This window comes from Megascapheus bottae, chromosome 6, assembly GCF_031878675.1.
Source record: "Megascapheus bottae isolate mThoBot1 chromosome 6, mThoBot2.hap1, whole genome shotgun sequence".
NCBI classification, from domain to species: domain Eukaryota; kingdom Metazoa; phylum Chordata; class Mammalia; order Rodentia; family Geomyidae; genus Megascapheus; species Megascapheus bottae.
The window spans coordinates 74,315,283-74,341,156 of NC_143514.1; the positions used below are offsets into that span (position 1 = coordinate 74,315,283).

Sequence of the window (25,874 nt, forward strand, 5' to 3'; positions counted from 1 at the left end):
TTGCTCAAGGCTAGCACTCTACCACTAGCCACAGGGCCACTTCTGGCTTTTTCTGTGTGTGTGGTACTGAGGAACGGAACCCAGGGCTTCATGCATGCTAGGCAAGCACTCTACCACTAAGCCACCTCCCAGCCCCTAGGTTGCTACGTTTTGCCTCCTAGTCCACACAAAAGTGGAGGGGCAGGAGGACACCTGAGGCTGCAGCAGCAAGTGCCAGAGATGTGGGGTGACAGTTCAGGAACCAAGGTTGAGTGAGATTGCCCCCCACAGCCGCCTCTAGGCCCAATCCATCCCTTCTCAGCACCTCTGACAGATGGAGGAGATACTTGGGAGGAGAGAGGAAGCAGGGACCTCTCCCTCCCGATACCCATCTCAGCAGGAGGCCCGGGCCTGGGGCGTGGCATGCGACATCCTTTCACCTGAATCAGCCCCACTGCCTGGTGCACCCCAGCAAGTACAGGGGTGAGCACTGGACGATGTCTCTCACTTTCTCCTCCCCCTTCCTCCTTCCCCTCCTTCCCCTCCCCTCCTCCTATCCCTCAGTTCCCCTCCCCCTTCCCTGCCCCTGACTTTCCCTCCCTCCCTTCCCCTCCCCCTCCCCCAGCCTAGCCAGCAGAGGCCAAGGAGACACTTGAAGAAATGCATGATGATGGCTTTTATTGATCATAAAGGAGCTGACTGGTCACCCAGGCCCTCCCCAATCCCCCAGCCAGGGGGACTCCCCTCCCCATGGCACTGGCAGCCACCTCAGAACCCCCCATTTAAACAGCTCTGAGGTTCACTCCCCCAACCATGGTCCTCCCCCCACCTCCTCCCATGAGCTTCTTTCTCCTTCAGGGCTCAGCAGCTCCTGCTTTGGGCTTATCTGGTTAGAGGAGGAGCTGGCAAAGGGGAGCTCACAGAACCTTCCAGAAGACTGGACATTTGTGGGTACACAGAAGCCCCTGTTGACTAGGGTGACAAACAGATTTTTCAGTCTGGGGCCTCACTGACGTGTCACACCGTCCATGGGCCTGCAGACAGGGGAAGGGCAGGCTACCCCCACCCCAAGTCTGCTCTGCAGCCCAGCCAGCCTTGCTGCCTGCCCTCTGCCCGTCCCTGGGAGGGAACGTGGGCCTGCTGTGGACAGTGGCTACTCACGGCAAACCCAAGCTACAGAATCCTGCTGCTTGGGGACAGCAGGCCCAGGCTGTCTCCCCCTCCCTCTGCCTGCAGGGGAAAGGGGAATAATTAAAGAGCATTAGAGGAAATTACACCCCACCTTCAGAGATAACCTAATTGTCTTCCACCCTCTGTGGCTAACATCTGGGCTCCCACCCAGCCACATCTAGAAAGCTCCCTGCCTTCCGAGTCCAAAATCCACAGTCAGGGAGTCACCTGTCCTCAGCCTCTTCTCTGGCCATCCCTCCTGCCCTGTCCTCTGGGCAGCTTCCTGGGCCTCTGGGCCTCTCACTGTTTTCTAGCCAGAAGCAGCCAGCTGGTAATTAGAGGCTCTCCAGATGGGTAACGAGCACTTTTGAAGATGGAGTAGAGATTAAAGGGATTTCCTACTAGGCTGTTTCTTTTCCTTTGCAAAACAAGTCCTCAGTGTTGAGTACCTTTGTTTGCCCACCTGAAGAGCACTGGGGTGTGGGGGAGAAGGTCACAGCCCGGGCTTCCCTTTAGAAAGAGGACACCTGGAATCTCCCATTTTGTCTCACAAGAGCCCAAGGCCACCTGGAATGGGGAGAGGGAGTGTCACCCCACAGCACAGGTCCTCTGCCTCCTATTCCTGGAGCAGATGCATTTCCATACACCCGGGGAGGTGTCAGAATTGAGGGGGAGCAACTCAAAGCAGGGGGTCTTTCTGCTGAGGCCCCCCACACCCATGTGTGCACATGTCCAGGCTCTTGATCTTGGATCTTGGGGAGCTGGGAGCGGAGGGGAGGAGAGCATGGAGTCCATCCTTGCTTCTGTGGGCGGGTCACTTAGGAGATGAGGAAGGGAGATGTCCCCTTGCCCGGAGTCAGGAGTGCACGGTGGCCAGCTGGCCAGCCAGCAGGCTCTGGGGCTCCCCCGTGGCAGGCTGGCAGGGGGCGTTCAGGGCACCATGTGCCACCATTTGAACTCAAAGGGCCTTCTGCGCACGTTGGTGCCACAGTGGATCTCGCCCAGCAGCTTGTGGTAAGACAGGAAGTCGTCGATGAAGACGCAGTGCAGGCCCAGGGGCTCCAGCAGCGCGCGCACCTGCTCCTCCAGGCAGCAGCGGCCGTGGATGAGGGGTCCGTAGGGCTTGGGGATGCCCAGGTACTTGCCAAGGACCACCATGTTCACCTGCAAAAGACAAGAGGGGGGCTGGGCTGGCTGCCAGGCCCCACTGGTAAGATCTCACTCCAGCTCTGACCAGGCAAAGCCATCACTGTCCTCGCGCGCCATCATCACCCTGGGCAACAGGAGGAGGATTCGCTCAGGAGCCAGCAGAGAAGAAACGGAAGCCCTGAGGTGGGGAGGGCGGGTCAGCGCCAGCCAGAGCTGTCAATCACAGCAGTGTGGGCGCCTCCACATCCTCCCTCAGCCATCTCAGCAGAGAACTGCTGTGGCCATAGGTTTGTGACCACGGATTGGGACATCGTTGGCCAGGAAGTCTGCTGCACAAATGTCCCCACGTCTCCATTCCACGTGGGGGGTTCTGCATGGCTCACAGCTTAGTCCCCTGCCCGTGGTGGGCCTTCTCACCATCACCATTGAAGGAGCAGCTTTTATGTGCCAGGCGCTAACCTCATTACTAAACCTCACGGGCAACATCTCAGCCATGCAGCCAGCCACTGGGTAGCTGGAACTTGAACTCGGACCTGACTCAGGCCCAAATCCATACTCTTTCCCCATGTTCCTCCAGAGTAGGGGGTCACCTGCCAGGCTGAGGAGTGAGGGCCAGGGGCTAGGAGTACACCTCTGCTTCCCTTGGTGGTGGTCCTGGCTGGAGGCCCCAATGTGGGGAGATGGAGGTTTCCTAGAGGAAATCTCAGCCCCAGGTGGATGGTAAGGGGGTACAGGGTACCCTTCGTGATTGTGGGAGCCTCAGGCCCCTGGAGGGTGGCCCTAGCTTATCTCAGGGAAGAGAAAAGCTGACCTAGACCCTGGACCCTCCCCTCCAGTCTGCCCTTTTGGGGCTACCCAGGACATTTGCCAACACAAAGCTCATAGTGTGAATGACGGAAGGCACTAGGTGGGTGCGGGATGTGCCAAGTGTCCCCACCACAGAAAGCCCAGGGTCTGCAGGTTGGGCTGGCGGTTGCCGTGGGTGCTGGAGTGTGTTTAGAGGCCCTATCTAGCCAGGCCTGGATTCCAGTTTAGTGACCCTCTCGTTGTGACAAGCCATGGGGAAACCCACCCCTCCCTTTGAGAATTCTTAGAATGTTCTCATGATGGAGGCAGGGGGTTAGATTCTTCTCGACATGTGGCTAGCATGCATTCCAGCAGCCAAGGGCGGCAATGATGGTGTTGAGATCCGGGACCAGTGCCTCTAGCTCAGCAATCACCCATGTCTTTGGCCATCCCTCCATGGGCCGGGGTCCTGCCCCCGCCTGCTAGAAGCCCCCCACCCCCATCAGATGCCCATCTGGGAGAACCTTCCAGCTCAGAGCCCTGAAGGATCCCAGGTCATCAAGATGAGAAGGGCCCTGAGGAGATACGCAACGGACCTCCTTTGTCAGAAGGGGAAACTGAGGCCCTCAGAAGGTGAATGGGTGGCTCAGTGAGCGAGTGGCAGAGCAGGGGAGTCGATCGGCACAGTCTCCCCCGCCCTTGGCTCCCTCAGTCCCCCCACTGAACCCTGGGCGTGCTCTCTGTGTGCAAGGCAGGTTAAAGGCAGCACCCCGACCCGTCCTGGGACAGCTTCCTGGGTCAGCTCAGATCCCAGCAGGACCCCAGGCTCTGCCTCACCATGTCAGGGAAGAAGGCTTCTGCATAAAGGCCATTCAGGAAGAAGAGCTGCGGGATGTCCACGATGTCACTCTCCACCAGGCCCAGCTCCCGCTTCAGCACCTCGCGGTTCCAGTCGATGCATTTCTGGGGAGAAGCAGCAGAGAGTAGGGGAAAGGGACACAGAAGGCTCTAATATGTAAACACCTACTGTGCCTGGCCTGCTCCCTGTCAACTTGGGTGAGCCCCTCATCAGCTTGTGCCATAGGAGCCAAGGCTGGGGAAACTGAGGCACAGGCAGCCTGAGCAATGACACAGAACTAGGAAGTGGTCAGTGGGGCTAGGGTTTGGAGCCGGGCAGTTTCTGGTTCCAGCAGTCCTTGTTGTGTACTGAATGCCCCAGTCCAGCTGATGGAACCAACCCTGTGCCAGACACAGCTTCACCCAGAAGGCTACGGATTATTGGTGGGGACAGGGGTCCCACCTCAGGTGGAAGCTGCCCCTCACCTGTACGTGGAGACTGTCCTTCCTCAGGTGTCTGTCTGCCAGTAGCTCGTTGATGGTTCTCTTTGCCTTGTGTTTTAACCCTGCAAGAGAGAACCGGCCGTGAGTCCAGAAGTCCTGGGCGAAAGCAAGCTGGGAACAGCTGGATCCACGCCAGGATTTCCTCCCATCACAGGTTGCGAGCCCCTGGGGTGGCAGTTACTGGCTGCAAGTAAGACCTGGGAATGGATCAGCAACCCCTGGGGAAGGGACTCTGGGACTTGGCCTATTTATTAATGGCGGCCATCAGCCTGTTAATTCAACGCCTACCATCTCTGGGAACCATCCTTCGTTTGTTATTGATCTTTAAAAATCCTAGAAGGGCTTAATTACCACCACTAATTAAGAGAAGAGGAAGCAGCTCAGAGAGGTTCATAGTACAGTGGTTCAGCCAGTGGTGAGGCTGGGATTGAACCCAGCTCCCTCATTCCCAGTGTGAGCGCTGGTGAGTGTGCATGCAGGCTTGGCTCCACTCCCCACCTCCACCCCGCCAGCTCTGCAGAGCTCCTTGGTGAACGTGCCCAAGACTGGCACTGAAAAGCACAAGATCCCTGCCAGGGGGCTGGGGCCTGGGCCACTCACCTTCAAACTGAGCTGCCTCCCCATGGCCCTCTTCCTTCTTCTCTTGGAACAGTCTGAGGCAGGCGCTGGGACTGGCCAGGAGAAGCCGGAAACCCTGACACAGAGGGAAGAAACTGGCTCAGTGCACAGGAGACCCCACACCCAGGCAGACCCAAGTTCAGGTGGCAGATGGCACCGGGGGCTCCCTTCTTCCCCCTCCACTCCCCATCTACAACCCCTCCGTGATCCTACTGCCAGGGCTTTGCCTCTGCTGTTCTCCCTTCCTGGAAGCCCTTATCTACAGCAGCCCTCCCTGTATCTGTAGCTGTGTGCGCAGATGGGTTAACAACTCCTCGGAGCCCATTCCTTACTTGTAGGATGGGAATGATAAAATAATAATAATAATAATAATAGTAATAATAATAATAATAATAGGCTTGTGAATTACATGAATTAAAGTGAATGCAGTGTTTTCTACTTAGTAGGTGACAATTTATGACAAGTATCATTCTTGGCTTTTAGCTGCTGGGGTTGGTCTGAGTAAATGCTCAATATTTTATTTAGAGAGAGAGAGAGTGAGTGTGTGTGTGTGTGTGTGTGTGTGTGTGTGTGTGTGTGTGTGTGTGGCGTGTCAGTTAATGGAGCTTGAACTCAAGGCCTGGGCACTGTCCCTTAGCTTTTTCACTCAAGGCTGGTGTTCTACCACCTGAGCCACAGATTCACTTCCAGCTTTTTGTTGGTTAATTGGAGATAATATAATAAACTTTCTCGCCTGGACTGGCTTTCAACTGTAATCCTCAGATCTCAGCCTCCTGACTATCTAGGATTACAGGGGTGAGCTTCTGAAGCCAGGCTCTGAGTAAACTTGTGTGTGCTCGCGTGCGTGCGTGCATGCATGTGTGTAGGTGGGGGGTGTGGGGAGACAGTGTGCACACACATCTGTACTAGTCCTGAGGCTTGAACTCAGGGCCTGGGCACTGTCCCTGAGCGTTTTCACTCAAGGCTGGCATTTGAACCACAGCTTTATTCCCAGCTTTTGATTCATTCGTTTTTCATTCAGTTTTGGTGGTTAAATGGCCATAAGAATCTCACAGACGTTTCCTGCCCAGCCCCCCATCCTCCCTGAGCCCACCCCAATGACCCCGCCAGACCCCAGACTCTGGCCCCAGTGATGACGAGCTGGCCAAGTTGATCTGTCCCGGTGGCCTTGCCCTGGTGTCCCCGAGGCTGGCCAGGGGCAGAGGTGGCTGGGTCGGGGCAGTCGGGTGGTAAGGCAGGAGGGGCACCTTCCGGTCGGAGGTGGGCACGAAGCTGAGGAACTCGTCCACGTGGCCCACAGACAGCCAGTCGGAGTACAGCTCCACGGGCGCCTGCACCCGCTGGGCCTGCAGGAAGTCACGCACCACCCTGGCCATCCGCCGCCCGCTGGACCTGGCCAGGAGGAGACACACAGCTGTCGCCCGGCGTCCCCACACACAGCTCCTCAGGGGACCCTTGCAACGGCCATCCAAGGGGGCCAGCAGAGGGAAACTGAGGCTGGGAGTGCTGACGTGGCTGAGCTAGGACAGGATGACAATCCAGCCACCCCCACGCTGGGGCAGGGGCCAGGAGGACACCCCAAACCAGAGGGGGCTGAAACCCTAGAACCATGCAGGCCCAGAGGTGGCCAGTGAGCACTGCAGTTGCTTCTGAGCTGGGTGGTGGGTGGGGTATCCCAGGGGCAGGCCAGGCCCCACATAGCCCCCATCTTCTGCCCCAAGGGAAAGGGATGCCCCCATCTTGCAGCCCAGGCTCAGAGGCGTTGCCTTCTTGCTTAAGGGGCACACAGCTTTCACTCCAACTACGACCAGTCCTGATCAGCCCCTGCTGAGCCCCGTGTTTCTGTGGCGTGGGGTCTGCTTACCTGGGGTAGTTTCTGCAGGATGTAGGCGGGGCTGTTGGGGGGGGATATCTGCAGTCTTTGAGGATGTGGTCCAGGGGCTGCTTTGGTTCCATAACACCCCTCCCTCCTGTCCCAGACCTGCCTCCATCCTGTGGCCCTGTCTTCAACCAAAGCCGTCCCTCCCCTCCTCCTCTCCCACCACCACAGAGGGCAGGGAAGGGCCAGCCCCCCTCCACCTTCCCCCAGTCTTTAGTCTTTACCCAAGCCACCACCAGGGGGCAGAACTGACCAAAGATCCTTCTAAGTGTGCCGCACAGAGACAGCAGAGAAAAGGGAGGTGCATTTCTTAGATACCTACTCTACGCCCAGAGTGCTTGACACTAAGTACTTCTTTTAATCTCTTGAGCTCTATGGCTTTCATTACCATCTGAAGAGGGGGCTCTACTGAGCTCTGCGGTTCCTCCTCCCCCCCCACCCCCAGAGCTACTCCCACACACAGCTGCAGCCCCAGTGGCCTCCCAGCTTTTCTAAGGTCTCTTGCATGTTTCTGCCTCAGGGTCTTTGCATGTGTTGTTTCCTTTCCCAGGAACATGGTCCTAAGTGGCTCCATCTTTAACTACTCTGGTTCCTTCCTCCCCTCGGGAAGGGATGAAAAGCAGAGCAGCTCTGCCCACCGGTCTCCCTCACTCTTTTATCCCCCCCCCCACAGGTTCCCAAGCCTATCCCTTAGGAGGCCCCCACAGCACAGTCACTGAACTAGAGAATGACTGTATAATCAAAGGCCAGGAATTCTACTTTGCTGAGCCATCTGGAAAATGGGCACAGGTGGAGCTCAACCCCGCGGGGCTGCCCTGACCTTGGTCAGGTATCCTGGGTAAAGCGCTGTGCAGCACTCGCACACAGTAGGTCATCAATACGTTTGGTCCAGTGAGCTCCAACCCACTCCACGGGTGGGGAGGGCTGAACTACATGAAGCCTTCGAAGCCACCTCTTTACCCAGGTTATACAGCTTGGGGGGGCGCCTCCCATTTGGGGAACGGCGGATCCCACCATCATCCGAGCCCTGCCACCCCCGACGGCCGCTCACTTGGGGAAGCTGCCTCCGATGAGCACCCGGCCCAGGGGGTACTCCTTGCCGCCCACGGTGACCGGCGGGCTGACGTCCAGGTTGCCAAAGGAATCCAGGCTAGAGGAGCCAGTGAACTGCACATCCCGGGTCACGTAGCCGAAGTCAGGACCCTGGGGAAGGAGTAGCAAGACCCGGCCCCAGCAGGAGGGCCCGTCAGGAGGGAAAGCGGCAGGGGGGCTCCTGTTCCCCCCTCCCCGGCAGGAAAGGTCCCATGGTCACTAGGGCAAGCCTTGCTGCTGACGCTGGGCAATGAAGGGTGAGTCAGCCACCCAGAGAGAGCCAGGAAGGCCCGAGCGAGCGTGTGGAAGCTGGGCGGCTCCTGTCTGAAGAAGCTGCAGTCTTGGGCTGGGAATGTGGCCTGGTGGTGGAGAGCTGGCCTGGCCTGTATGAGCCCTGGGTTCCGTTCCTCAGTAACACATCCACAGAAAAAGCCAGGAAGTGGCGCTGTGGCTCAGCGGTGCTAGCCTTAAGCACAAATTGGCTCAGGGACAGTGCCCAGGATCAGAAGAAAAACAAAACCAAACACAAACAAACAAAAATAACCCCACGGTCTAAGTAAGGCTTGAGCCTATAATCTCAGTGACTTGAAAGGCAGAGGTGGGGACATCTGACTAACAGGCCAGCCCTGGCAGAAGAGAGAGGGGGGAGGGAAGGAAGGAAGGAAGGAAGGAAGGAAGGAAGGAAGGAAGGAAAGAAGGAAGGAAGGAAGGAAGAGAGGGAGGTTGGAAGGGAGGGAGGGAGGGAGGAAGGAAGGAAGGAAGGAAGGAAGGAAGGAAGGAAGGAAGAGAAAAAAAGGAAGGAAGAAAGAAAGGAAGAGAGAGAGGAAGGGAGGAAGAAAGAGAAAGGAAGGAGGGGGAGAGAGGAAAAAAGAAAGAAAGAAAGAGAGAGAGGAAGGAAGGAATAAAGAAAGAGAAAAGAAGGAAGGGAAGAGAGGAAAGAAGAAAGAAAAAGAAAGAGAAAGAGAAAGGAAGGAAGAGGGTGAAAGAGAGAAAGCAAGAAAAAGAGAGAGAAGGGAAGGAGGGTGAGAAAAAGAAAGAAGGAAGGGGACGAGAGGAAGGACGGGGAAGAGAGAGAGAAAAGAAGGAAGGGAAAGAAAGAAAAAAAGAAAGAAAGAAAGAAAGAAAGAAAGGAAGGAAGAAAGGAAGGAAGAAAGAAAGAAAGGAAGGAAGGAAGAGAAGGGGAGAGAGAAAAAAGAGAGTGAGAAAAAGAAAGAAAGCAAAAGAAAGAAAAGAAGAGCAAAAAAGAAAGGAAAGAAGGAAGGGGGATGGAGGGAGGGGGAGAGAGAAAAAGAGTGAGAGAGAGACAGAGAGAGAGGGAGAAAGAAAGAAAGAAAGCGAGAGAAAGAGAAAATGAAAGATCGAACGGGGGCTCGGGAGTTTGGCCTAGTGGTTAAAGTGCTTGCCTAGCATGCACAAAGACCCGGGTTCGATTCCTCGGTATCCCACATACACAACCAAGCCGGAAGTGGCAGAGACGAGACTGCGACGGTGACAGAGAGCGAAAGAAGCGAGCTGAGCTGAAGTGAACAGAGCCCAACCGAGTGGTGGCCGGAGCGTGCGGGAGCGAGCCGAGCCAGAGCCAGCGAGGCAGGAGCGAGCGGGGCCGGAGCGAGCAGAGCCAGGAGCGAGCGAGAGCTGGCCGGGCCGGAGCGAGCGGGGCCAGAGCAAGCCAGGGCCGGAGCGAGCGGTGCCAAGAGCAAGCAGAGCCAGGGGCAAGCGAGAGCTGGCCGGGCCGGAGCGAGCGGGGCCAGAGCGAGCTGGAGCGAGCCGGGCGGAAGCAAGCGGGGCCTGAGCTAGAAAGGGGGCCTAGCCGGGCCGGAGCGAGCAGGGTTGGAGCGAGCGGGGCCAGAAAGAGAAAGGGGCCAAAAAAAAAAAAAAAAAAAAAAAAAGAAAGATCGAACGGCTCCATCTCAGCCAATGCCAGGTGCAGTGGTTACGCCTGGTATCCCCAGCAACTCCAGGAAGCACAAGAGAGAGGATCACAGTCCAGGCGCCTGGACATCACATGAGATTCTCCTTTGAAAACCACCAAGGCAGCCAGGGGCGGGAGGCGGGAGTGCACCTGTGGTGGGCACTGAGTTCAAAAACCAAAACCAAAGTCAAAAGAGCACACGCAAGCACACGGACAGCCCTGGCAGACAAAGCCATAAACAATGCAGCAATGAAACCTGCCAGGCGTCCCCACGCGCACACACACACACGAGGACAACAAAAGGTTGGAGAATCTTAGCTTCCATGTCCAAGAAATCTGACCCAAAGAAAATGGAACAGATGAAGCTGACACGGGTGGAGCACACCTGTAATCCCAGCTACTCGGGAGGCCGAGATCTGAGGAGCACAGTTCAAAACCAGCCCCGGCTGGCAAGCCCAGAGATCCTTATCTCCAATGAACCAGCAAAAAGCCTATAATGGAGGTGTGGCTCAAGCGGTAGAGCGCCAGCATTTAATGGAAAGGCTAAACAAGAGCATGAGGCCCTTAGTTCAAGCCCTAATTGCAGCACGGAAGGGAGGGAAGGATGGAGGGAGGGGGGAGGGGGCTGCTCAGGACTCTGCACTGGGTTTGGTCTCCCCAGGGCTGACCCCTTCATTAGCTCCCCTGCTGAGAGCTCCTTACCTGGGGACCTTTGCTCTTTTGCTCCTCTCAGACTAGGGGGTTGCCTATTTGCATGGTATCTGCATGTGATTTGCATGTGGTTCGTATGTCACACCTCTCCTATGCTTTACCCCTCCCCGGTCTGGTCTGGTTTCCTGGGTCCTGAAGGAGCAGGTGAGGCCCGACTAGGGACTCCCACAAGAGGGGCCACCCGAGGGCTCCCCACTCTATTCTTTGCACACACCAGAATCTTCTTGTAGGGGAAGTCCCTCAGGCCTCTGTTTCGAGGGGAGTCGAAGACCACAGGGAAAGATTTGTGGGGAGCTTCGATGTAGCCAAACTCCATCTCATCCTGGACAGGAGAGAAGACAGAGCCTCAGTGGTGACACGTGTCCCCAGCTGGGGGACAAGGGGTGGAACAAGGACAGGATGGGAGTCACACCACCGGGGGCCCCAGCTGTAGGAGGGCTCCCCCACCCCTGTCCTGGGGTCTCAGCCCTCCCCCCTCCTCACTGCCACCTCAGCTCTCCCTTTTCCCCACCCACCTGGATCCATCGGTCATTGCGATTTTCCACCCGGGGACAGACGATGAGCTTGCAGTTGGCCTTCACTGCCAGGTAAGCCATGTCGTCTAGAAACTTCTCATTTGAGCCATGGGGATCTATCACACTGCAAAAGAAGTCATCTCAAATGGCGGCTGGCCTCAGCCTGCACGGGGGCCCCCGCCATCCTGGGAGCCATGGGCGGCAGTGAGGGAGGCTGTGTGGGCTCAAATCACCGCAGGGGACCTGCACTGGGGGCTGGAGGCCAGCCCAGGAGCCCAGCCCAGGGGCAGGCACCAAACCCAGCCAGGCAGCCCAGGGCCACCGTGGAGGCCTGATGACACCAGTTAAGATGGTAGAGAGGGCTGGGAGTTTGGCCTAGTGGTAGAGTGCTTGCCTAGCATGCATGAAGACCCGGGTTCAATTCCTTGGTACCACATACTTAGAAAAAGCTGGAAGTGGTGCTGTGGCTCAAGTGGTAGAGCTCTAGCCTTGAGAAGGTCCAAGGACAGAGCTCAGGCCCTGAGTTCAAGCCCAGGACTGGCAAAAAAAAAAAAAAAAAGATGGCAGCAAGAAGCAAGAGGACCATCAGCCCTGCCCACCCGAGGGACCCTGAGCAGAAGTCAGCGTGGGCTGGTACGCAGCCGGGAGAGGACAGGGCTCTGATAGAGGGCCGTCCTCCACTGAGGGTCTCACCAGGTGCTGGGGGAGCCTTGGACCCTGCCCACTCTGGGCCCCCTGTTCTCACTGGGCACAGGAGTCACTGGCGTGGCAGTGAGGCCTGGTTTCTCATAGCCTCCTGCAGCCAGCGCAGGGCCTGGCCCCACTGCCCAGGCCAAACTTCAGCAATCAGGGTTCTGCGGTGGGCAGGGCAGGGGCAGGGGTGGGAGTAGGAGCTGTGACCTCGGTGGAGACCCAAGCTGCCCAGTCATGAAGCCAGGAACTCCACAGCCACCTTGCCTGCCCTCTGTGACCGCCCTGCCCAGTACCCTGGCCAGCAACTCCAGGTCCAGGGATGGGGTTCGGGGCTTACCTGCACACATACAGCTCCAGGGGGGGCTGCGTGTTAGGCGTCATGATCCAGGGAGCCACACGGAAAACCACGGTGTCTGTGAAGAGCGCCACCTGGGACAGGGCCTGGGGGCAGGAGAAGGGGGACACAGGCTTCCTTGCCTCTCACCCCCAGCCTGCCCCTTCCCTACCACCGGGAACCTCCACACTTGGTCCTCAGCCCCTCAGCCTCCACCCACACCACACACACACCCCTGCGTCCACCAGGCTGACGCTGACGGAGACGAGCCCTGGGAAGTGGGCGTCGGGGAAGCTGAGCCCCTCCACGTGGAACAGGATCTCCCGCTCGCCTGGCTGGCGGTCCACTTGGTAGGTGAGGTGAGAGGGCCCCAGCACAAGCTTGTAGTTGGCCAGGGACGTCCCACCTAGGGAGGAGCAGGGGGGCTGGAGCTGGGGCTGGAAGGGGGAGGAGAGCCCGGGGAGATGGGGGGGAAGGGACCAGGAGAAGAGAAGCAGGGGTGGGGCAGGCAGGGGCTGGGCTGGGTCAGCCGGCCATTCACCTCGTGCACAGAACACTCGCAGCCTCTGGGAGTCTGGCGGGGACACTTTGAGAAGCAGCGTGTGGCTTCGGAAGATGTCCTCGGGCCCCCTGCAGCTCAGCATCATGGGCGACATGTCCTGCAGGTCTGGGGAGGGGCCCCCAGGCTGGTGTGTGCCAGTACTAAGAGCCTGAGCCCAGGGCCCGGGGCTTTCCCCATGCAAAGCTAGCGCTCTGCCGCCCGAGCCACAGCTCCACTCCCAGCTTTTTGGTGGCTCATGAGAGATAAGAGCTACCCAGGCTGGCCTTCGAACCTCAATCCCCAGATCTCTGCCTCCTGGGTAGCTGGGATTACAAGCACGAGCCCCTGGTGCCTGGATGAACGTGGTCCCCTTGAGGTCAGCCTCAAGCCCTCTGCCACCCATTCTCACCAGCAACTTCCTGGCACTTACCGTCCAGCGAGGTCAGCTGGCTGTGCTTCAGGTCAGGCTCGGTGGACCTCTGGCTTTCCTTGTCGCAGTTCACCAGCAGAATGGCTCCATGGCCCTCAGGGCCCCAGTACCAGGCTTTCTGTACCAAGTCAGAGAGGCTTGAGGTGAGCGGGGACCCCGGGGTCTCTGGGAAGGGGTCTGGATATGCCCCGGGTGGGCTGTCGTTAGCCCACAGATGTCAAGATTTAAAGAAGGCCTGGACTCGGACTTGTCCAGTGAACAGCCTGCACGCAGGGGAGGAGCAGAAACAGCTGCAGTAGAGCTGTCCCATCTGGAGGGCGGGAGGCTGCAGAGGTCGTGGGGGGGGGCACAACCCCCTCCCTGGCATTCTCTAGGGCCTGTGGCACAGACGCCTGGTGTCTTGCTCAAGCCCAAGCTCACAGAAGGACAGGCAGGATGGCACAGGGCCCTTGCCTGCCTGTGTGGCACCCTGTGGCAGGCTACCACCCTCTGGACAGATGCCACCCTTCAGCAGGACCAGGACAGGGTTGCAAGGTGCTGACTGCTTTGCTCACCTCTGGGGCAGTAAGCCACCTGCACAGCCATGCAGCTCCCTCCCATTCCTTCCCATGCCCATCAACACACACACACACACACACACACACACACACACACACACACACGAGCAAGCAAAGGAGCGAATCTCAATTCCAAGTTGGCATAAGAAAGACCAGAAAGGGCAAGCAGTTTTCCATTCATCATACAGCATGTCAATAACCTGGCATAGGTTAATGTTCTCTGGTGCCAAGTGAGCCATGCTGGATGGGTCAGAAGGGCCTATGGGAAGGCAAGCAGGTCTCACCTTGTCACCCCTGCTCCTCCTTGCCTTGCCTGTGCGGCGTGTGTCCACATCAAGAGAAACATCTGGAAATGGAGGAGAGGGGCTTCCATTTCTGTGCCCTCACTGTCCAGGCCCCCAAACTCTGTGAAGACCCAGCATCCAGCCCGGAGGACCGGCCCTGGGCACCATCCCCTGCCCTCCAGTGTCCTGTGGAGCTGGCCCTGGGGTTTGCAGTGTGGCTCTGCGGCCTTGAGGGACCTCAGGTGGCCTTGACCTTGGCCTTGAACTCGGAAGGCGCAGCATCCTCAGTGGTGGAGGCTGGACAGGACCTCCTCAGAGCCGCATCGTGACCTCCCCACTGCCACCCCACCCCAGCCAGCACAGGAGGTGGCACTCACCCACGCCAGTGAGGTAGAGCACGCTGCGGCCCAGAGCATGGCTTTCCTGAGGCCCAAAGAAAGACACCTTCACCTGCGGAAGGAAGCCGCTGCTCAGAGGCAAGGGAGGCCCTGGGCCCCAGGTGCCCCGTGCGGGTACCGCTGATACTCTAGCCAGGAGCCAGGTGCAGCCTGGCCTCAGGGCTGCCCAGGGAAGTGGGGGGACAGCAGGAGTGGCCAAGCCCTCAGAGGAAGTGGATAGGCAAAGGTGACTGTCACCTCACAGCGACTTAACCTCACTAAGCTCTGATCTGACAACCATTCGGGGTTTGCACAGGAGTGGAAAGCCGTGTCGAGCGTGGGTGCCAGGGCACACATAGGCCATTGTGTTGCTGTAGAGGTCTGTGTGTACCAGAAGGCGGGGGCTTCTGAGGGGACCCCCGGGGTACAGGGTGAGCACGGGGTGAAGGCGGGCTCATGCAAGGTTAGGAAGTGACCTCTGTAGGGCTGTGGAGATGGGGTTGCTAGGTGATTCATGGTGGGGTCTGGTTGTGTTGGGTGGTCTGTCTGTGGGGTGTCACAAGGGGGTCTGTGGAAGGGACACTCACCTGAAAGTCATCCAAACCCTTGCTGGCTGTGTCCACAGAGACAACCACATCCGTATCGCCGTCCAGGGGCCAGTGGGCCTTGCCGGCAGGCTTTGTCACTCGTGAGGGGCCATGGACTGTGAGGACCTCCACCCCAGAACTGCCAGAGACAGCAAAAGTCTCTGCGCCCTCAGGCACATCACTACAGAGAAGAGAGAGGAAGAGAGCCAGGGGCTCAGGAGAATGTCCCCAGGGGAGGGGGGTGGGCTGCCGGCACCCCATAATAGCTGGCCAGCCTTAGGGCCTTTGCATGGTTGCTTCCTCCACAGGTACCCACAGACTCACGTTTCAGGGCTCTGCTGAAAAGTTTCTCTGTGAACCCCACTGCCACCACTCCATTGAAGACAGCCCCTGGCCGCCCTTGTTCCCCACCTGTCCTCCCCAGCTCTTCTTGCTTTTCTCTGGCCCTTAATTAGGCCTAGGTGCTGTCCTCATATTTTATTCTCCACTAGACCCTCGGTGTGGCACCTGGCATATAGGAGGTGCCCAGCGAGCACTGGCTAGTGAGCAAATAGGGTCCGCTTCCTGCTTCCTCCCAGGAGGTCTTAAGCCTATCTTCAGGAGGTGCAGTATGCAACTAGTGGGTCCCCCATTCATCCTCTCCCTGTTCCCCTGCCCGATGCCCCAAAGCTCTGCACGGGAGGGCCACAGAGCCCTCAGGCTGCCCTCCCCAGACACAGCAACCCTGTCCCCAGTAAGCAGCTGGAGTTGAGCTGGGAGGTAGGGTGGTGGGGAGGCCGAGCCAGAGCTGAGAGCAAAGGCATTTCACCAACACACTGGGTGGGCCATCTTGCCCACGTCCTCCCATGAGTGACCACGTGAGACGAACACGAGACCACAGAAATACGGAAAGAAGATTGCCTCCACCCCTCGTTCTAAGCCCCATGTAATAGTTAATAGATACCCACAAGGGAAATAAATAGGGTCTCTCTATGGAGCCCAGGCTGGCTTCGAACTCATAATCCTGAGCACTGGAATTACAGGCAGGCACCCCCACATACAACCAACCCTTCACCTTTCTCTGTTACAGGGTTTTTGTGTTTTGTTTTGTTTTGTTTTTCTTTGCCTGACCTGGGGCTTGAACTCAGGGCCTGCGCCCTGTCCCTGAGCTCCTTTTGCTCAAGGCTAACACTCTACCATTTGAGCTACAGCACCACTTCTGCCTTTTTCTGTGTATGTGGCACTGAGGAATGGAACCTAGGACTTCAAGCATGCGTGGCAAGCACTCTACCACTAAGCCACATTCCCAGCCTCTATTATGGTGCTTAAGTCTAGACAACAATACACAATTGTGTGTTTGTGATCTTTCACCACTCTGTAGTGAGAATTCCACTATGCATCATCTCAAGCTCCCCACACAACACCCACAGCTTCGAAGAGGGGTGCAGCTGCCTCTTCCCTTCTCGAGTTCATCCAGAGTCACAAGAAGGACCCCAGACACCTGCACCCAGCTTTCTTCCAAACGAGGACATCTGTCACCTGACTCCCCCATGCTCCCTCCTCTAGAAGGAGAAACTTTCCTGGGTGAATTTTCCCAGTATCTTAGCCTCCAATTCAGCGCCTGGCAGGGGCTGGGAGGGCAATAAATGCAATATGGATGGGACAGGGGCGTTGCCAGGAATGGCAGTAGCTGAACCTACCCTTTTGGACCAGGACTCCTGCAGGGATATGGGCTCTGTTTGGGGCTTCATACCCCCTGCCCCCTCACCTTCTCTTTACCCAGCATGCACATGGGTTGCACACATCGCATAAAGATGTCTTATGTCCTGAGGGCAAGCAGGCCTGAGCTCAGTGCACTCCAGCTCACCAGCCTCTTACAGTATATACAGGTCTCCCTCCCTCAAGCCTGCTCAAGGGATCCTGCCTCAGTTTACCCCCATTCTGGGGTGCTAGATTCCAGATCTCAGCAGGGTTCCTGCGGCTAGCTGCCAGGTAAAGGGGGCTTGGTCAGAAGGCGCTGGAATGGACAAGGGGAGGCCAGGGCCATCCAGCTGGGCTCCTCCCACTCCACCTCTGGGAGGGGCCTGCTCAAGTCCAGCCCCCACTCCAGAGCTCAGCTCTCCCCACTCCAGGTCAGGCTGCAATCCAGCTCTCTGGAGACATGGAGCCGGGACGGCTGTTTCTCTCTGGTGCCCTGGCGAGGCCGGTTATGCCAGGCAAGGGCTTTGCCAACTTGGATTGTCATCCCCTTGGCATCCCAACCTCAACCCTGCCTGTGACCTGGGAGGCCTGGCTCTCCCACAGCCCTTCCTCGTCCGGGATCCCGGCTCGGTGGGTGTGGCCCCAGCTTGAAGGATGGCAGGTGTGGGGACACGTGGTGCACAGAGCCTTCAATGCCAGTGCAAGGCCACTGTGGCATGACTCCTAGCCCCGGCGTGAGCTGTATCATGATATCCACTGTCAGGATGGAGCCCTTCCCCAGGCCCTCCCAAGGAGGGAGGGGGCATCTTTTGGTTCTTCCAGACCCCAAATGTCACCTTCCCCATGGAACCTCAGGCGAGCTTCAAGCAGAGAACGGCCTGGAATCTGGTCCCTGACCACCTCTGGGTCTCAACTTTTCTCCTCTGTGAAACGGACTTAATCTCAATAGCCACTTCCTGTTCGGGAATTTACGGACTCTGCATCGCCAGCTCCTGATTGGTGGGCAGGGCTGTGACGGCACCATCGCTGAGCCCAAAGCCCCACCTACACACTGCCCGGTCCTCCCTGCTCCCGAGGACTGGTGCCCTCGAACCCTGACTCTCAGGGCACCCTTCCCAGGCCCGCTTCCCAGGACCAGGGCAGGCTCAGCCCAGCCGGGATCCACAGGCTGCAGGAAAAACCACAGGCCCTCACACAGGGGGCAGGGGGCTTGAACTCAGAGCCTGGCTGGTGTCCCTGAGCTTTTGTGCTCAAGGCTGATACTCTACCACTTGAACCACAGCTCCACTTTCCGTTTTTTGCTGATTAGAGACTGAATGTCACGGACTTTCCTGCCCAGGCTGGTTTGGAACCACGATCCTCAGATCGCAGTCTCCTGCATAGCGATGACGGGTATGCGTCACTGGTGCCCCGCTTACAGGGTTAGCTTTTGACACTGGTAACAGGCACCCCACTGCACAACAACCCTCCCAGCTGGGTGCCACCGTTTCCATTTAGAGATGGACACACCTTCCCAGAAAGGTGAAGTAACTTTTCTCAGGTCACACAGCTGGAGAGGGAGTGGGGACCAGCAGGTTTGTCTTCTGTTGTGGGTAGACATTAAAATGAACGTGCAATCTGGATGTGCTGCTCTCTCTGAGGGAAGGAAGGGGTAACATTCCGGAAGTGTTAGAGAAGTTGTGCAACATTCCCCATTAAGGAGTCAGCCAGGGAGACCGAAGGTTGGATGGGGGCCCAGAGGCAGATAAGCCACTTTCCCTGCCTGTTCTCACCCCCAAGCTTGGGTACAGACAGTCCAGAAGCTTCCACAGGTCCCTGTGGGCCGTGAACGAGGGCACATGGAGCAGAACTGGAGTGCAGAGAAGTCACAGGTGACTCCTAACACTCTGAGCCTCGCATGCTCACTCAGCTTGCATACTTAGCTGGCACTCTACTACTTGAATCATGCCTCCAGCCCAAGCTGGCTTACTTGGACATCAAGGCACAATTCTCAGATCTCAGCCTCCTGAGTAGCTAGGACTGCAGATGGGAAACACTAGTACCCAGCTCCAGAGCTGATACTGAATGGTAGCCCACTGCTCTGCCCCTGCCAGGCCCCTCATGCCACAGGGACCCAGCCAGCTCAGAGATGACCCTGACAGTGGGCTCTTTTGAAGGATTTCGCTCATCCTCTAATTAGCAGAGTAGATGCTCACAGAAGGTGCCATCAAGCAGACGGGGTTCAAGTCCTATCCCCCCATGTTTGTAAGTCTGGACCTCTCCGCATCTGGGTTGCCTCCTCTGCAAAGTGGGGATCCTGATCCCCTTTGTCTCACAGGTGGGCTGAGGCGTAGCTGGAACACAGCTCCCCCTGCCTCCCACAGCTTGAAGGAAGATGAAAGATACAGAGTGGTCGGCAGATCTGAGAGAGAAACCATGGATCCCCATGTATGAAGGCTGCCCCCACTTTTGTTCTCACCAGACGAACCAAGCCACGGGATCTCCAAAACCAGCATCCAGAAACCAACATGGGTCCAGAAGCACCAACCATCCCGCCTTCCAGTTCTGCACACATCTGTGTCTCCTTGTAACACCAGAGCCCAGGTGCCAGGAACGGGAGTTAAGTGACCCCAGGCCCAAAGATCTCCACAGGGTACTCTTAGTGTGGGGGTGCCAGTGCCTGCAGCAGAAGCCCAGCCTGGACCCTGGGCCCCCAGCCCCAGCTTGGACCTTCGTCTCCACCCTCCCCTGGCTGGCTGGTGGGTGACAGAGGTCAGGGAGGGCCATGGCTACTGCAGGACTCACCACATGCAGGGCGTGGCTGCGGGCTCTGCCTGTGGAGACAGCGATCAATGGATGTCGGTGCCCTGTCATTGCTCAGGGCAGGGCCCTTCCAGGCAGCCCAGCAGGACAGCCTGGTTGGATAGGCCTGCCCTCAAGTGGACCCCTGGCTGCCCAAGCATCGGGGAGGGGGGTGGAGGGAAGGTGCTATCACTTCTTGGTATTGGGGTCCCCTGGACTGGGGACCAAAGTGCCTGTCATATAAAAAGGCTCTAAGAGAAAGCATCCTCAATTTTGTTAGCCATGAGTCACTTTCCTCTCCCCAAAGGACATCTGTGCTCTGTGGGTTATGAAATGCCTCTTCCATAAAACGAGAAAAATAAAAGTGTCAACCACCCAAGTACAAACAATAAGTGATGTCATCCCTACCTAGCCTGGAAGAGAACCGGCTCAGAGAGGTGAAGTAACTGGTCCAAGGTCACACAGCCTACAAGGACTCGTCAGACTAGAGGTCATGAATTAGCATTCACTTAGCCTTATCAGCTCTCAGCAGAATCCAGACATGGACTGGAAGTTGAGGCCTGCAGAGGGGCTGGGGGGGGGGGGGCAGGAGTGCTGAATATGCCAAAGGCACAAGGGCTTGCAGGCTAGCAGACTTTAGACTCCAATAAGGGGAGACCATGTTTCCTGCCTGGGGAATCCAGGCACAGGGCTGTCTTGCCCAAGCAGTGAGGCTGGCAGAGGGTCGACGCTCTCAGCCTCCGTAGCATCAAGCTGTGTGTGGCAGGGCCCGGGTATTAGCCAGTGGCAGCTTGGGAATCCTCCAAATGTCCTGGGTGACATGGAGGAGCCGTCTATATGTCAGAAATGACGCTGGTACACTTTCAACACAAGGCATTTGACACTGAGTGGAAAAGAAACCCGTGGCTTGTTTGCAGAGTGATGTGCAGACAAGACAGAGTTCATACACTGCAAAGTCCGGACATAAAGAGGACGGAGTGGAAAGGAGCCGATGAACAGGGGGAGAAAGGACCACGAAAAAATGAGAAAATGGTGCCAGAACCTTCACACCGAGGAGCTTTCCCACCACAGGAGATGGAAGGCGGTGGAGACGACTCAAATCCAACCAACCTCAGGAAATATCTGAGCTGGAATTACTCAACAGAAGGCCATTTACTCAGGCCCCGCCGAGAGAGAGGTGAACCCCACCTCTAAGGGTGAACCCCACATACTTAGCGAATGGGGGGCCAAGGGAGGGACCCCCAGGCACTCGGGATAGAATTGCTTGTAATCAGGCAGACGCGTGGCCATGCCTGGCCATTTCAAGTCTGAAGTCGTAGGAAGGAAAGGGGAGGCCAGGGAGGGAGGGAGGCACCCCAGCCTGCCTCTAAATGGCAGGTGGTACCGGGACCCAGGGAAGCTGGGATGGGGGTGGGGGGAGGGGGAGGAATCTGACATCTGGAGAGCAGCTGCTCCAGCTCAGCTGTTGTGTCCCTGTCCAGTCTTAGATTCCCCCTGCTCTAACTGAAACGTGCATGTCCAGGTAAGGGCACCCTTCCAGCTGCTGCCTGAAACCACAGGATGGAGCCCACGGTGGGGGCTGGCGCCAGCAGCCTGTCACCCAGAATTAGTGTCTGTCCCGCCCGTCCTGTAATTATCTCCAGAGGAGCCCATTTATACTCCGGGTTACTTCCGTGCAGGTAAAAGCCGTCATTTACACCCCGTAGACAAGAGGATGGACGGGGCAGGTTCGACGACTCCTGGACAGCTCTAGCCTCCAAAAATGAGGAAAGCTCAGAACGGGGTGGGGAGGGGACGTGCTCTGCAGTAGTAAAGAGAACGAGGGAAGTGAGGGAGCCAGGCCCTGCCCCCTGCCCCGCCAGAGGCCCACGATCCTCCAAGCTCAGTGACCGCCCTCCTCCTCTGACTCTAGCTCCAAGACAGCAAGAAAGGGGGGCCACGCTGGACCCCAGTGCACCCCCACACTGCCCACCCTCTTTATTGGCCCACAGGGAGCACCTGGAGTCCCCAGGGAGAGACAAGGACAGCCAGGCAGTCTGGCCTCATCAGAGGAGTCAGATGGTCTCCATAGCTACCCTACTGGGCTGCGGAGGTCAGACTGCTGAGCCATCCCACAAGGAGAGAGCTCAGCGGAGTGGACTAGCCCACTGGCGAGCTAGCCCACTGATAGAGGGTCCAGGGTAGCGAGCTTAGCTCACTAAAAGAGAGCTTGGGGTGGTGAGCTAGCCCACTGGGTGAGAACTCAGGGTGGTGAGCTAGCCCACTAAGAGAGGACTGGGGTGGTGAGCTAGACACTTAGGGGAGCCCTAAGAGTGCCCGAGGCTGGATGACATGCCCAATTACCCCAAACACAAATGTTTCTCCTCTCCAGCTAGCCAGTGCACACAGCCCCTGAGGAATGAATCACCGCCGTGACTTCACGCCCACCTGCCCTTCTCCTGGAGGCGCAGGTGCAGGAAGCTCAGGCGACAGCACAGCTGTTCTTTGGGTGACTTCCCTGCTCCCCTGGCAAGGCCCACTGGATGCCCCTTGTGTGGCCTCAACCGAAGAGCCCCTCCTTCCTGCTGGCAGCCCAGGCTGCAGGAGCCTCGGGGGCCTGGAAACCCCACAGAGCCCACAGCATCCACGGCACCACAGGCCTTCTGAACCCAGGACACCAGGCTCTTGAGCCCATCAGGACCCACTGCTCAGGCCCAGTCTCCAGAGCTGTGACCCTAGCCCCACCAACGCCTGCCCGCACACAGCTTCCAGGGCTGTCAGCCTGGTTTCTCCACAGGTCCCTCCACGATCCCACAGCAGTGTCTCCTCTAAGCCAGGCAGAAGACGGCAGCCACGGGCCCCTCCCACAGCCAGGGCACCCAGCACGCAAAGGGGCCTGTCTCCTTTATCCTCTGCCAAAGCCGTTCCGGAACAGAGCCTGTGCAACCCCAGAATCTAGATACACAACTTCCCTCGAGCCAGAAACAGAGCTCCGAGGCCCCGTGGTCTGGCAATCCAAAGCAGAGCGCGGGTTCCCACACAGATCCCGCTGGCTTAGTGAGCAGCACTGCACAGCCTAAGGTGTAAGCCACACCCCTGAATGTGAGCAGGGATCTGGAACGAAGAAGGGAACCCACAGAGGCCTCCTTCTCTACCCTGCGACAAGGTGGGATTGCCAGACGTGAATGTGTTTGATGCAACCCACAGAAGAAGTAGCTCAGGGCGGGAGTTCCGTGATGGAGCGCCTGCTGGCACGTGGGTGACCCAGCTTCAATGCTTAGCACCACACACACGCACATGCACAGTGTGCACCCACTTCACTAGAAAGCCGATATTTTCCGCATTAAATCTAGCAGCCATGTATTGAAAGCACATGAGACACAAAGACCCCACTGGCCTGGTGAATCTCCGGCAGCCACTTCCAGTCCAAGGCTGGCTGACCTCAGGCCCCCTTGTTCCTCCTCCCACCCCTGCACCCCGACACCAAGTCACTGCCCCAGAAGGGACAGGGAGCCAGGTAGAGAGGGAGCCTCGCCCAAGGCCAGCTGGACACCTGGGCAAGCTTGGGGCTGACGCTCAGGAGGACAGTGGGGGCTCAGACCCTATCCAGTAGCCCAGCCACAGATGCTTCTGGGAAGATTCCCACGCTTGCCTCCTGCCAGCAGAGATGGGGCCAGTAGAGCATGCATGGACGCTCACAAGGCCCAGTGGTCACCCAGCCCTGCGCTCTCAATGGCTGAGCTGGGCTTCCTGAAGCCCCATCTGAGGCCGAACTGGAGAAGCAGGGGGATCTGAGCCAACAAGAGAAGCTGATGTTACAGCTGACCCTCCAGATACCATATTACCACTGTCACTGCCACCAACACAGCTACAATCACCATCACCACCATCACGGCCATTACCAGCCCATCATCATCATCATCATCATCTTCATCATCATCATCATCATCATCATCAATCATCATCTCATGCCAAGCCCTGGTCCCAGGCTGTGCTCCAGGCTGGCTCCCTAGATTAAGTCATTGAGTCACTCTGGTCTCCTGCCACTCCCTCTGGATCTGTCACCCTAGTTGCACCTGGCTGGCCTCCAGAAATCAAACTGCAACAAACACTCCTCGCCACAGAGATGTGAGGACTTAGCAAGAAGCTGAGAGATGGGAGGGGAGGGGACGCCCCATCCTCTTTCCTTCCTTCCCCCAAACCCCAACACTAAGCAGCTACCCCTTTCATGTCAAGACAGGACGGCCAGCCCCAGAACCAGGCCTAGGGCACAGAGTTAGCATCCTGACCCCAACCCTTGGGGGGAGGGGTCCATCCTGGCACCGGTGCCCAGGTTCAATGTACCTGATCAGATCCTAGTCCCCCCCCCACCTACCTCCACCTTCTCAGCTGCCAGTCCATGTGACAGCCCCCACACATCCCCACACCCAAGCCAATGTCCTAGGGTCCTGTGCTTGAGCCTGATGAGGTACTAGGCCAGGCGAGGACTCCCTGCTCTCACCTGTGGACGTCCACCAGCGTCTCCACACCCACCACACACACAGCATAGGCCGGCTTTTTCAGGGACAGCCTCACAGCTCCCCGCAGGGCCATCCTGTGCCCAGCTCCCGGCCTCCAATGTCAGGCACCTGGTGGCCACACGCCCCGGCTGCCAGCTCCTCTCCTGGGCACCTGGCTGCCAGCTAGGAGCGTGAGCTCTGATGGGCTACTACTCTCCTCCTCCCTTTTAATTTCACCCTGCAACCTGGTTAGCTTGCCAGAGTCTGGTCCCCACCTCCTGGCTCCACGCCCAGTCCTCCTCACTCCCCACTGTCAATCCCGGAGGCCGGGAGGAGGCCCTAGGCTTCTTACAGGATAGGAAAGGAGATGATGGAGGGGTGGGGGCCTGGGCAGAGCCAGGCTCAGCTTCCAACAGGAGTCTCACAGAGCCCCTCCAGCTCTGCCCCTGTCCCAAGCCCACACTGTGTCCACACCAGCACTTGAGGGCTGACTGTGAGCCAGGCACCAGCTAAGCACTAAGCAGATCTTATCTCCTGGGCTCGGAGGTCAGAAGAGTCAGACTGCGGGAGTTCAAAGCCTGCTCTGCCTAAAACCATGGAGAAACATCTGACATTTGAGCCATGTGACTCAGTATCCCCATGCATGTGAGGACTGAGCCACTGAGTGTGTGAAGAGAGGCTCGCACAGCCTAGGAGAAATGCTAGCCACCAACCCGCTCTCCTCACCCAACAGTTTATATTTTATCCAGCTCTACCTGACTCCTCTCACTAGATGCCCCCAATGGATGACGTCCCTGGCACCCAGACTCCAGAGGTGGCAGAAGACAACGTCAGGAAGCACCCTAGGGCCACCCAGAGTGAAGGGAATTTTAAATGGGGGAGCCCTGGTTCCATTTTTGAAAATCCCTCTCCTGGCTAGGCGTGCCAGGGCAAGCCTGTAATCCCAGCTCTGACGAGGCTGAAGGAAGAGGATGGGAAGTTCAAGGTCAGTGTGGGGTCCTAGGAAGGGAGGAGGAAAGAAGGAAGGGAGGGAGGGAGGGGAATCCCTTTCCCAAGCTTTCCTTACATTATCTTTCATTCTCCCCACAATCCTATAAGGTTGTCTGCATTGTTCTTGTGTAATCATGGCGGGCTAAGGCCTTCTCCAGAGGTCAGGCGTGTGGCCCAGAGCCACCTCAAGGGGAGAAAAGCAAGAAGGGAGGTGCGGGCACCAGACTGCACAAACTCAAGATGCATCCCTGGGGTCTGAGGGGCGCTGGCACTTTCTTTATGCAAAAAACTCATGGTTTTCTTTTTCATTGAAAGCATATGAGAAAACTAAAGGAGAAAATCAAATGTTGCATCTACTTGATCACCATATTTTAGCTATGTATTCTTCTAATGGTATTTTGTGTGAGAATAGGAGAAAGGGGAGGGAGAGGTTATCAACTACTGAAATTATTTTGTCATGTTGTATTATGTTGCGTCAGTACTGGGGCCTGAACTCAGGACCTTGCATCCTTGCTTGGCTTTTTCCTCCAGGTTAGCACCCTATCACTTGAACCATAATTCCACGTCTGGCTTTGATAAATGTTAATGTCTGTGGAGTACTTGAAATATTTGAAGGTGGATGCCTGCCTGCGTGCAGGGTAGATGGATGGAGGGAGGCCCGATGGATGGATGGATGGATGGATGGAGAGATAGATGGAAGATAGGTGAAGGAAGGATGGATAAATGGGTAGATGGATGAGTGGTAGACAGGTGGTAGACACATGGATGGATGTTAGATGGATAGATGGATGAATGAGGGCGAGGGGATGAATAGATAGATGATGGATAGATTAGATCTATAGATGATGGGTAGATAATGGATGGTGGCTGCATAGGTGGTGGACAGCTGGTAATGGGGAGATGGATGGATGGTAGTAGATGGATGGCAGATAGCTGGTAAAGGGATGGATGGAGGATGGATGGATAGATAGGTGGATGGGTGGTGGATAG

General features: G+C 57.3%; 1 protein-coding gene across 1 annotated transcript; it reads right to left on the reverse strand.

Moving 5' to 3' along the window:
* Positions 1-1,821: 1,821 nt before the first annotated feature.
* Positions 1,822-23,988, reverse strand: LOC150062423 (protein-arginine deiminase type-1-like). Its single transcript, XM_090333890.1, has 16 exons — positions 23,897-23,988; positions 14,956-15,136; positions 14,369-14,441; positions 13,992-14,053; positions 13,151-13,268; positions 12,721-12,846; positions 12,413-12,585; positions 12,183-12,286; positions 11,153-11,276; positions 10,852-10,959; positions 7,974-8,125; positions 6,291-6,435; positions 5,026-5,119; positions 4,408-4,487; positions 3,922-4,047; positions 1,822-2,313 (listed from the first exon to the last, which is right to left on the reverse strand). The coding sequence occupies exons 1-16, from the start codon at positions 23,986-23,988 to the stop codon at positions 2,080-2,082; spliced, it is 1,992 nt and encodes a 663-aa protein (XP_090190016.1). The 3' UTR covers positions 1,822-2,079.
* Between the last annotated feature and the right edge of the window lie 1,886 nt (positions 23,989-25,874).

Excerpts from the sequence above, each read along its gene's own strand:
- LOC150062423 (XM_090333890.1), bottom strand. The coding sequence starts at position 23,988 with ATGGCCCTGCGGGGAGCTGTGAGGCTGTCCCTGAAAAAGCCGGCCTAT. Across the intron at positions 13,269-13,991 it reads GGAGGAGCAGGGGTGACAAG|AAAGCCTGGTACTGGGGCCC; the intron begins GTGAGACCTGCT and ends GACTTGGTACAG. Across the intron at positions 4,488-5,025 it reads GGAGGCAGCTCAGTTTGAAG|GGTTAAAACACAAGGCAAAG; the intron begins GTGAGTGGCCCA and ends TCTCTCTTGCAG.